Genomic DNA, 11,168 nt, shown 5'->3' on the forward strand with positions numbered 1-11,168 from the left:
GTATTTTGAATGATGGTGTGTTCCTCTATGAATGACTAAAGGGATGCATAAGGTTCAAAACGAAATACATTGTAGCACTGGCTGTTAACCTGCGTTAGTCCAGGCATAAAATAAACAGCTGAATATGGTGTAAAGGTCTCCAGTAAAGCAATGATTGTGATTAGCCGACGGCTGACATATAATCACTAGTGTTTCCCTGAGGGACAAACCGCTTTGCGTGCAGCCGTCAGGAATGAGCTGCTGAACTTCGTTTTTTAAAACTTTGAAGAATGACTGAAATTAACTAGAACCAAGACCAAACAAATCAAGCCATTTTTTCATCTGAATTATCTTGTCAGCCGCCTTCCCTCGTAGATTGAGTCTCTGTCCCATCTTTCACCAGGAATGTGTTGCCGCTGGCCTGATCTTCTTACTAATTTACATTATTCTCTAAGCTACTGATACATTTTAAGGTGTTATATTCATATCTGGACGGGAAATGTGATTCGCGCAAGAAAAAAAATATGAGTTTTTTATTTGCTTTAAAGTTTTACATTAGATTTACATCACATAACTTATGTCCCAAACAACTGGGAGATTCACACTGGCCTGAAACATATATTTACAATATATATTCGTTATTTTATACACATAACCTTACCACACATCAAAAACATTTGTAAAAGTATTACTTTTACTAGTAGCTAAGCAATTTTGTTTACTATTTAGTATCACTGACAAACAGCACAAGTTACAAGTTGATGTAAATAATATCCAGCACTTCACAATACAAATGACTCCAAAATACTTTAAACATTCAAAGTGCATCCTTTCTTAAATAGTTTATTTAATTCATAGTATCTGAGGATTTAATTTTGTGGATCTTGTAGATTTTTTATTTTTTTTTTGCTCATTACTAGATGAGGCCAGAGGGCAGCGTCTTTTAAAACACACTCACCCATCCCACCTCATGCTTCTTCGGTATCTTCTCCAGCTATCTTGGCTGAGAAGGTTTCTCAGACCCAGTACACCTGGTCACATCATCTTTGGGACGTCATGAGAATTACTTCACAAGTTCTGCTCCCCGTTTTCACTCTGGCAGCAGGTGATGAAGCAGTAGATGACATGCGACAACCAGATGGTGAGCCAATCCACTGTTTTGGCCAGTTCCTGTTCAATGAGTTCCTATAGAGAACAGGAACCTTAGTAGGTTCAGGTGAAGGACTGTCAGATTGCAGGAGGAATGTAAACAAAGTTCACCACACAAACTGGTCCAAGGCCACTTATTCCCTCAGATCCTGCTTACGGTGTTCTTCTCTGAGCTCTGCAAGGAGTTGACCTCCCAGCGCCGGAGCGTGCTGCTCTTAAAGTCTGCCTGGCGCTTGACGATGAGGTAGATCTTCCTCAGCACAGCCCGACGAAGCAGGATGTAGACCCAGGGGTCCAGTATCTGGTTCCAGGACGCTAGCCGCACCCCTGTTACCATCAGGGTTTTGTAGGTGTTCAGGTTTTCCCCAAGAGATTGGGTCACTGACATCAGGCCAAAGATCTGGGAAACAAAAACACTGGCCTGGTCAGTATATCATCATCATCATCGTCATCATCATCTTCACTACTTGTAGTAGTAATAAAAACTATGAAAGTGGATAAAATGGTAAAACAATAAGGAAGAAAATATTTCAGTAGTCAGTAGACAGATGATATAAGCAGCAATATTTCTGCCAGTAATGTTACGCTTATATTTAGCCTTAGTGCTGTGTGGGCAGTAACTATGCTGACACTCGGTTAATGGTATTTTCTGGGGTGACTGGCTCTCATATAAATGTCCCGTTCGAAAGAATTAGCAGTCTGTCTTTTATTATTCCAGTGCCCGGAAGTTTGTGAGGAGTTAAAAAAAAAACTACCACTCAGGGCACAGAATGATGGGAAATTTAAAGGTTCAGGCCAGCATGTGACGACAGTCGACTCTGCAGCAACTTTACTCAAAGATCACTATTAAAAATCCATTTGAAATTAAAAATTGAAAGGTCAGTCATATCAGACATCCGCACACAGTCAAGAGGCAGGATTCAAACTTGAAGGTGTGAAGCTACAGTCCTATTACACTGTGAACATTAAATAATGATTAATCGTAAACAATAATCCTAGCCGTTTATTCATAGACTGTATTATAATTTAGACACACGCAGGCTAGTTAATGTCCAGCTCTCCCAATAATGTGGTTGAAACTCAGTATATACAGCATGCAGACAGGGTCGAGATGTTCACTTCCTGTTAAGCTGAGCATTAGAGTAGCTAATTTATGTTATGTTCATTTTTTAACTTGGTGCCTTAGGTAGTAGTTCAAGCATCTCAGAAACAGCCAAGCCTCCTGAGATTTTCATGCAGGACCATGTCTAGAGTTTACAGAGAGTTATGTGATGAACAAAAACATGCAGTCCATGGCATTTCTCTGGCCACATTCATAATGAGGTCAGAGGAAGAAAATGTCTTGACAAAAGATTAAGATTAATCTAACAGACCACAAATACGAAAATACCATTCTTTGACCCAGGGACGGATTACGGACCGGGCCAGCGGGGAAGCTGCCCAGGGGCCCTTGGGGTGCAGGGGACCCGTGGGGCCCCTAGCCCAAAACAATTTGCAACGCTTATCAACAATGTATTTTCGTTTGTCTATTTTAGAGGGCCTACATTCTTTGATCCTCTGCCTACAAGGGCCCCTGACCCTATAGGGAGGGCGTTTGGCTACCAAGGGCCCTTGAATTGTGGTGGTGGTGGTGGTGGTGGGGGGGGCCCTCGCGAACGTTTTGCCCAGGGGCCCACACAACCCATAATTCGTCCCTGCTTTGACCAAATAACTCATCTACCATTGAAAAGTTGTTGTTGCCAGGTACTAGCTGGCTGTACCTAATAAAGTGGCACTGAGTCTATGTCAGTACCTGTAAAGTCAAACTGAATTAAATGTGGTTCCTAACAATGGCCTGATTGGACCCATGACCCAGTTTTTGTTGAATAGGATGCAGTAAAACTAATTTAGGGTTTAAAGTCTGATGCCCCCCCCCATCACTACTGAAAAGGCTTATAACTCATTAGCCTTAAACTATGTTATTTTCTATTAGAAATCCTGCCAGCCAGAAAACACATCATATAGTAAAAGCTTCAGTGAATGTTTGTGTTTATTTAGCATAATTAGATTTGCCTGTTCACTGTATGTCCCAAAGCACCATCCTTAATGTTTTTCTGCTATCATTTCTAGATAAAACATTGCAAAATGTTACAATGATGAGTAATCGCATCTGAGTTATTTCTTGCATGTGTGCCGATATCAGTAATTGTGGCGCTACGACATTAACAATTAGCATTTCCTTAAGCTTTATGTGAACCGCAGGGCATCTGAAGTTATTAAATGACACCAGCGCGGGAAGCCGTTAGCTGACAAATCACCTTCAGAATGATCCCACCGTATTGTACGCAGCTAATCATATGCCAGTTAATGTAATGAAACAAATTTTTTTTTTTTAAATACAGCCTTAAAGTAAAATCAGGCCAAATCAGAACGTAAAAGTTATTTCAGTTTCAGTCATTTCATAAAATGAAATGTTTCCTCTTTAATGGATTAAAGTTTTGATTCTAGATTAAGTCAACCTCACTTTGTCCATAAATATATCTTACAAAATATTATGGTCTCACCATTGCCTTCTATCTTTGATGTAACACTATGTTTAAAAATAGTTAAATACAGAAGCTTCTGTACACTTAGAATAGCATGAAGTAAATGAACATCTGGTGCCTTTCTGGATAAGACCACGGAGAAGGGGAGTCATTTTTTTTTCTAGAAAAATCAGTGGACTGGACCAGTCTCAGTTAAAATGTTTGGAATATAAAACCAAGGAAAGCAGATGTAATTTAAAGAAATACAAATGTTTCCATTCCTGTTAAATGCAGCTGCCGGTTAGAGCATTCACTCACCAGCAGGGGGCTCCAGCAGATGCAGGATGTGACCATGATGCCCACCAGCTGCACCACCATCTCGATGTCGTGGGACTTGGCGGAGCGCCGGTTGCAGGGCTTCCTGCGGAGGCGCGCCCTCACCAGCGTGAAGCCGCTGAGGGTGTTGCAGACCAGCGCCATGGCCAGGGAGGCCAAGCCCAAGCAGGAGAAGAGCAGAGCAAAGGCCACATCGGTGCCCTTGGTGTCCTCCAGGACCTTCATGAAGCACCAGGTGCCCGGGAATTGGTAGGTGTAGGTGCCCAGCTGGAAGCAGGGCAACAGGGCCACGCAGAGCGCAGACAGCCATATGGCAGTCAGGGAGAACTTAGTCCGTGCGGTGGTGACCAGGGAGGCGTGCAACAGGGGTCGCGTCACGCCCAGGCACCGCTCGGCTGCCATGGCACAGCCGAGAAAGAGCGGGCACAGGCCGAAGAACACCATGCTGCCACCCAGGAACTGGCACAGTGCGTCTGTGGATTTGGGCGCAGTGGAGTCACCCCCCGACAGGTAGAGGCGCAGCACCAGAGCCCCGGGAATGATGTGTCCGGCGAAGTCGGTGAGCACCAGGCAGCTGGCAAACAACAGGAAGGTGGCCTTGGAGCGGCGCCTCAACTGGGCGTAGGCCTTGGCTAGGATGATCAGAGCGATGATGTTGGAGAGGACCCCCAGCGTCATGGAGAGCCCGGCCACCACGGGGCTGCCAGGAGGGGGGCCGGCCTTCTCCACAGTCACGTTGTCCTGCTGCATCGACGGTGCTGCGGGGCCCAGGGCCTGGCTGCCGTTGGAAAAAGGGCCTAGGGGCACCGGCCCCGATATGTTGGAATGCTGTATGGATAACATCACTGAGCCTTGAGGGGTGGAGCCATTTCTGTGCAGAGTGGAGGCTGGGAAGAAGCACGGATGGGCAATCAATACAAAGCTGTGAAGTACCATTAAACCCCCCCCCCCCCCAAACAATTTAATTGCTTTAAAAAAATACCTCAGTGACTAGTGGTTCAGAGAAATGCAATCAACAGCAATGGGGGAAACGCTGTCACACAGGTGATGTTACAGAAGAATTTAATTACACTGCGCTCCACACCTACCGTTGGGAAACACAGCTACTGCACTGGACATATTCGACCCTTTGTTTATTATTTACGTTTTATTTACTGAACCAAAGCGAAACAGATTTTTGAAAATGTAGGGTCACACCGTCCATTTATCTATTGGGGGCTAAGGCTTAAGTACAGGAACAATGTATAGGCCTATATTGATTTTGATATAGTCACCTACATAGCGCTTAAGAAATGTAGAGCAATAAGCCTGCGTGCTACAAACAAAACGTACAATTCTTACAATTTTTCCCTGAAAAAAAATAAAATCAATTTTAACGTCAATTGTACTAAACCTCAGGCAAGCCGCAATTGCCCCGCCTGACAGTAATGGATCCGCGGCGGGCATTACACATGGTCTGCCCGGTGACACCGAACCCCGGGGCGTCGTTTAGACTCACAACACGTACGCCGGCTGTGAAGGATAATACAGAACCGGCATCCCCCATCTAATGATCACCCCGAAGTTTCATAACCACCAGAAATCCGCCTTTCCACTTATTGCTGTTAGTGGAGAAATAGCATTACATATTTAAGCTCTCTGTAGTAGATTTGAGGTAAATGCAATAGCTAAAGTACTTTATCGTAATTTGCAGTGGAACTTTTTGATGGGGTGCCCATCTGGGGCCAGTTATATATATTTGAGAATTTCAGCACCATCCTCAATCAAAGTATTCTTCGGTTTCGCTTGGAAAGTAATGAAATAATTTCGTTTTTGTTATTCTGATGCGGGGTGGCAAAAGGAGTTAATTTATTAGTTTGGCCGTTTATTCTATAGACTAATATGACGATGTATCTACCATTTATGTTATTACACCATGTTTTGCATGTTATGATGGCTATAGTATAATATATATATTTTTTTATCACATATTATAATATAATATAAAAAGCTAATTTTAGTATTGGACCAACATCCCACGTGTAAGATACTGCTTTCAATGCGCAGGAAGAAGCTTCGTGTATTTTCACTTCTTTATAACGTTTTTATAAAACAGACCCCCAACGAACAGCGCCAATAGAAATATTCTTAAAATTGTGACCAACAGGATTGCCTATGTCAGTACCTCCAGAAGTACATCTTAGCAATTACGTTGAATACTGAAGGCAAATATTCCGTAGCTCGTCATATAACGTAAAATATAAACGATAGATTTTTTTTTCTTAGGCATAATTGTTATTTTCCACAAAACATATGCCTCTCAAAATCAGGAGAGACTTCAATACTGGGGGATCACAACTTAATCATTTAGATACAAAAATGGTATTTTATGGGGGCCAGGTGAATGAATCCAAATTAAATGGGGGGGGGGGGGGGGGGGGGGTGCACGTCCCCTGCGGTCTATACGCCCCAAATCAAAATAGGCATACATTATTCCATTACTAATCTTGATTTTGTAATTAGCAACTTTCAGTGCCCACGTTTATTACATATTAAGTAACACAATCATGTTGGCGTACTAATTCTGTCTCAGAACTGGTCATTACATATAATTCGATTAACACAAATATTCACAATACTTACCATTTGGTTTTGTAGTCTCTTATAGCAGGGTACACTGTCTATTATCGGACACTAAAGTCTTTTAAAGAAATGCTCATATTCAAGACGTCGTGTTCGAGTACTTCCAAAATCTCAAGGGATAATCCAAAGGCGACAGTAGGAGCTGGAACTCCAAGCCAACGGCTACATCCACCTCCATTAATCGGTTCAAAAATGTAATCGCTTTAAGTGCTGCACTCTCTGTAGAAAGCGTCAGGTTAAATTCTCCTCCATGTTTTCAGTAATAAGCACACCAATATACTCCGAATCTATAACCATCTATCTAATCTCGATTTACATACTTTACGAGAGCGAAGACTGCAGACTGCATCCCAGCCTGTGTACACAGTACTGAGTAGGTCAGTTACACTTCTCCTTTATACACTTCATAGTTAATACGGCCTGTAGGCGGCTCTGCTAGTCAAGAGCAGCTCATATGCATTCGGTTGAACACGAAGTGAGCCAGCAAATGGCATAAATAGTAACTTCAGGTGGGTCTTTTTCAGCGTGCACGGGAGGCCGCCAAGAATGTCGCCGTGTAGCAACCCTCAATATTAATAAGGGGAGGGCTGGTCTCCGAGATGCCAATCTACCGAAGGGAAGCTAAGGTGTGGCGATAAAATCAAAATATTTACGCTCGTTGGATGGATTGAAGGCAGCAGAACAGCTACACAGCCCGTGAATTAATTTTAAAAGTTGACTAACGCGAGCATGACTGTGGCAGTCCTTAGCTGTATAATATCACTAATAATAAGCAGGTTAAGAGCAGAGTATATTTCACTTGCCAAATATGAAAACACTTTCTGGTATAACTCAACCCAAACTGTTATTGAGTGGGTGCCATCAAGTCGATGTTAACTCTTGCCAACCATATAAACGGCGCACCTTCAAAATGTCCTTTCTGGAGCAGACTTTGCCATGACATGCTCAACTTAGTCCACTTACGCTGTCCTCCCCTTCTTCTTTAACTTTTATTTTACCCAGAATTATACCCTTCTCCAATGTAGTTAGTCTTCTCATAATATTTCTAAAATAAGACAGCTGCAATCTGGACGTTTTAAAGCATAGTTCAGGCTTGGTTTCATCAAGTTGTTTGACTTGCCCTTTGGTCTATTCTTAAAAGTCTTCACCGGCACCTTCAAATGTCAGATTCCCTTTCTTTCACATCCACATTTAAATACTCTACCATCCGCTTCCACCAATTCAATTGGTCCTTAAATGGCATCAAATAATATTTCCATAGACGTATCAGACGGTTTCCCATTAATAGGCAATTTGTCAGGAACAAACCTGAATTTTACCAGGGACAAAGAAATAGGCTACAACCGTCAAAGTTCAATAACATTGCCCGAATAACGCTGTGTAAGTTAGTTGTCTTTGACATGAAAAGTTCCAGATGCTTATGTTTAAGTGCTGGACTCACCGCAGCCTCTTTAACCGGAAATCCAACAACTAAGGCTGTGAAAAACAAAGCTTTGTCAAACTATGTTGGGAGCCACTGTAAAAGAAGAAAATCTAAGTAAAAATACCAGTTTTGGTACTTCGAACCGACACTGATTCCCAGCCAGCTTGTGTTTAGCATGCACGTCCCAGTCGGACTATCAGATGTTATGAAAAACCCAAGCCGCTTTGCATTCCAGCGGTGCCCACATCTCACATTCCTACCACATTTACTATTGATGTGTATCTCATTGCTTGTGCAGACGTCTCTGTGTCGGGCATTTTTAAAGTAAATGAGCACCTTTAAACGATACATGCTCCTCCTCATATGTTAAATGATCTAATTAAACTTGAGTATAATTACAAAAAAAAAAAAAAAACTGCTGAATTGCGAAGATGTACTCCAGGTTATACAGGAATTAACACAGGACGAAGATCCTTTTTATTTGTGGCGTTAATTATACGTCTTAACTACTCTCCTACCAGGAAAAAAAGTGAGGTTTTCTTTATCGTTAGACGAATGACAGAATCACGTAATTTAAATATCTGCATGTCATTTTTTTGTTAATGAATTTAATGCTATTTACTAGACTAAAAAAACACAGACGTCACGTAGTGACGGGGAATTACCATGTTCTTATTTCCTCTTAATTAGGTATTTGCATAAAGCAGTTAGACAGCCAACGAATGTATGAATCATCCTTAATGAGCAATCCTGGTTTCAGGAGACAATCAAAATCATAATTTGCCAGCTAAGGAAGCCTGATGAGTCAAGACAGGGTTTCCTGTTTCTGGTTCCGCCATCTTTCTGTAAGTTGTACTACAAAATAATGATTAAGGTGATACACTCATAATTGCAAGATGACTAATATTATAAATATATTAAAATTAAATACTAAAAAATATATTTTAATTAGTTCAGAGCAGCACCACTGGTAGAACCATGGTAATGTGGTCGTATATATACCATGGTATACGGTACATACGTTGTAATACTATCTTCAGTTGAAATGCAACGGTAATCCGTTAAACTTTTTGTATTGTAATAACATGTTTTTAAATATGTTATTCCTTGGTGATATAAGCTTATTATGAGTAGTACTATACGTAATGTTTACCATAGTATTGTAATGTTACAGCACTGAAATTAGACATCATAATTACATTAAAAGCACCATGCATGAAATATATCTGTTTTGGCTTAATGGAGAAAACACTTTGACAGTTTAATAGCCACGTGCATCAAACCAATTAACCACGTATCAATATGTGTTTCAATGGTGAAAAAGAAGGAAACTTTTTCATCAAAACACATTCTCAAAAAACAGAAGTAAAACCATTATAAATTATGTCTTTATTTGAAATGGAGAGAATAATATACAGGATCATAATTACTGATGTCATGCCTGGCTCGCCCGCTCCTCGTGTGTGCCACGCCCCCTGATTACCCACGTGTACTTCCCTGATAGTCTCCTGCTGTGTCCGCTTCCTTTGATTAGTCTTTGTGTATTTAAGTCCTGGTCTGACCTGTTCCCCTTGTCCGTCATTGTAGTTAGCTGTGGTTTCGGTGTGGTTCATGGTTCCTAGTCTTGACTCCCAGAATAAACCCCGTAGTTTACCCCGATCTTTGCCTGTGTGCCTGTTCCTTGACCACCTGCACGCACGATCGCCGCAAGCATCAACCCTGATCGTGACAACTGATTTCTGTGAGTTGTTTAGGTGAAATTTTAAGATTCTATTACCAAATCCAACACAGCTGAAATGATCACAGTCCCATGTTTACAATACTGTTAAGTTTTAGTTAGGGAACCTCTTGGCAATACCATGAGTACTATATAGCAAATACTACAATATATAGCATGTACTATATAGTGTATACTACAGTATATAGCATGTACTATATAGTGTATACTACAGTATATAGCACGTACTGTATAGCATAGTACCAATGCAGGTTGGTAATAAATACTATGGGATGTAACAGAATACTATGATATCAGAACAAAGTAGGCCTGCTATAATATAAAATGCTGCTCACATCCTAGGAACTTATCCCGATACCATATGCATATGATCATACCATAAACGTACCACGCACAAAACAGAAAAACACTGAAAATACAATCCAGTACAACCATACTGACATGATAATATCATAGTAATTCAGCTCAATTTTACCCAGTTAATTAGGAACAAACATTGTATATATGGGACGCTCAGTCCAGTAAGGTGGCCGGGGTAGCAGGGAAACAGACAATGATGCTATAGACACGGGATGGCCAGCGACACCTGCAGGACAAGGAGGGAACTGACATAAGACAGTAAGACGGTCCTGACAGAAATGTACCAAAAAAAATAAATTCTGTAGCCTCACATCCATTCAATAACAATAAGGTGTGATACGTCCACCAACTCAAGCAGTTCCTACCATCCAAGAAAGACTCACTATTTAGCAAAAGTGTCATGTAATCAAGAATAGCTCTCACATTATTTGGAGCAGTTCACTTTTGCAGAAAATTGATAGGTGGGTCTTCATCATTGCTTTTTTCCTCTCTGAATATCTAGGTTCTGGAGATCACTAACTGAAACACTGGCCCCAAGACCCTAGACTTGTCTGGCAGATGAACCAATCGTACTAGTAAAACAGATTTTATTAAAAGCTGTAAAACATAATTCAAGACTCCCGTCTGTAATTCATTTGACACAATAAGCCTATTCAGTGTCATTTAAGTGACATTTATATTGTTATATGGCAGCCTACTGTATGTTTGTGTATTTCATATACAAGAAATGAAATTACTGGAATAAAAGTGTATGTTTTAACCACTCAACTATCCCTTGTCTCTGTTTTCAAAGTCCTGTCATGTGGTGAAACCCCAAGTCCCTCAAACCCAGTTTGATTATTTCCACCATGTAGCAAGACTCTTATACTCTATCTCAAACATCCAACACACTTTTGTATATCTAATGGCTGGTTAGCGGTTCGCCTTGCCAGAAGCAGCAATAATCCAAACGGTACTGCATAAATATTTGTGCATTGTGGTTTGAAAGCCTGGCAAAATAAAAAAATATATTTCATATAGTTAAATTAAAAAGAGAAATGTTTATTCTGTATTGTAA

At 41.0% G+C, this 11,168-nt stretch overlaps 1 protein-coding gene across 2 annotated transcripts; it reads right to left on the minus strand.

Moving 5' to 3' along the window:
* Window positions 1–484: 484 nt before the first annotated feature.
* ptger1a (prostaglandin E receptor 1a (subtype EP1)) lies at window positions 485–8,213 on the minus strand. 2 transcript variants are annotated; one of them, XM_049013609.1, is made up of 4 exons: window positions 8,032–8,213; window positions 3,951–4,855; window positions 1,286–1,528; window positions 485–1,164 (listed from the first exon to the last, which is right to left on the minus strand). In XM_049013609.1, the coding sequence occupies exons 2-4, from the start codon at window positions 4,809–4,811 to the stop codon at window positions 1,048–1,050; spliced, it is 1,221 nt and encodes a 406-aa protein (XP_048869566.1). In that variant the 5' UTR covers window positions 4,812–4,855; window positions 8,032–8,213; the 3' UTR covers window positions 485–1,047. The 2 variants fall into 2 exon arrangements, with proteins under 2 accessions (XP_048869566.1, XP_048869565.1); XM_049013608.1 differs by lacking the exon at window positions 8,032–8,213 and adding an exon at window positions 6,591–8,017.
* Between the last annotated feature and the right edge of the window lie 2,955 nt (window positions 8,214–11,168).

The sequence above is a fragment of the Brienomyrus brachyistius genome, chromosome 5, assembly GCF_023856365.1.
Source record: "Brienomyrus brachyistius isolate T26 chromosome 5, BBRACH_0.4, whole genome shotgun sequence".
NCBI lineage: Eukaryota > Metazoa > Chordata > Actinopteri > Osteoglossiformes > Mormyridae > Brienomyrus > Brienomyrus brachyistius.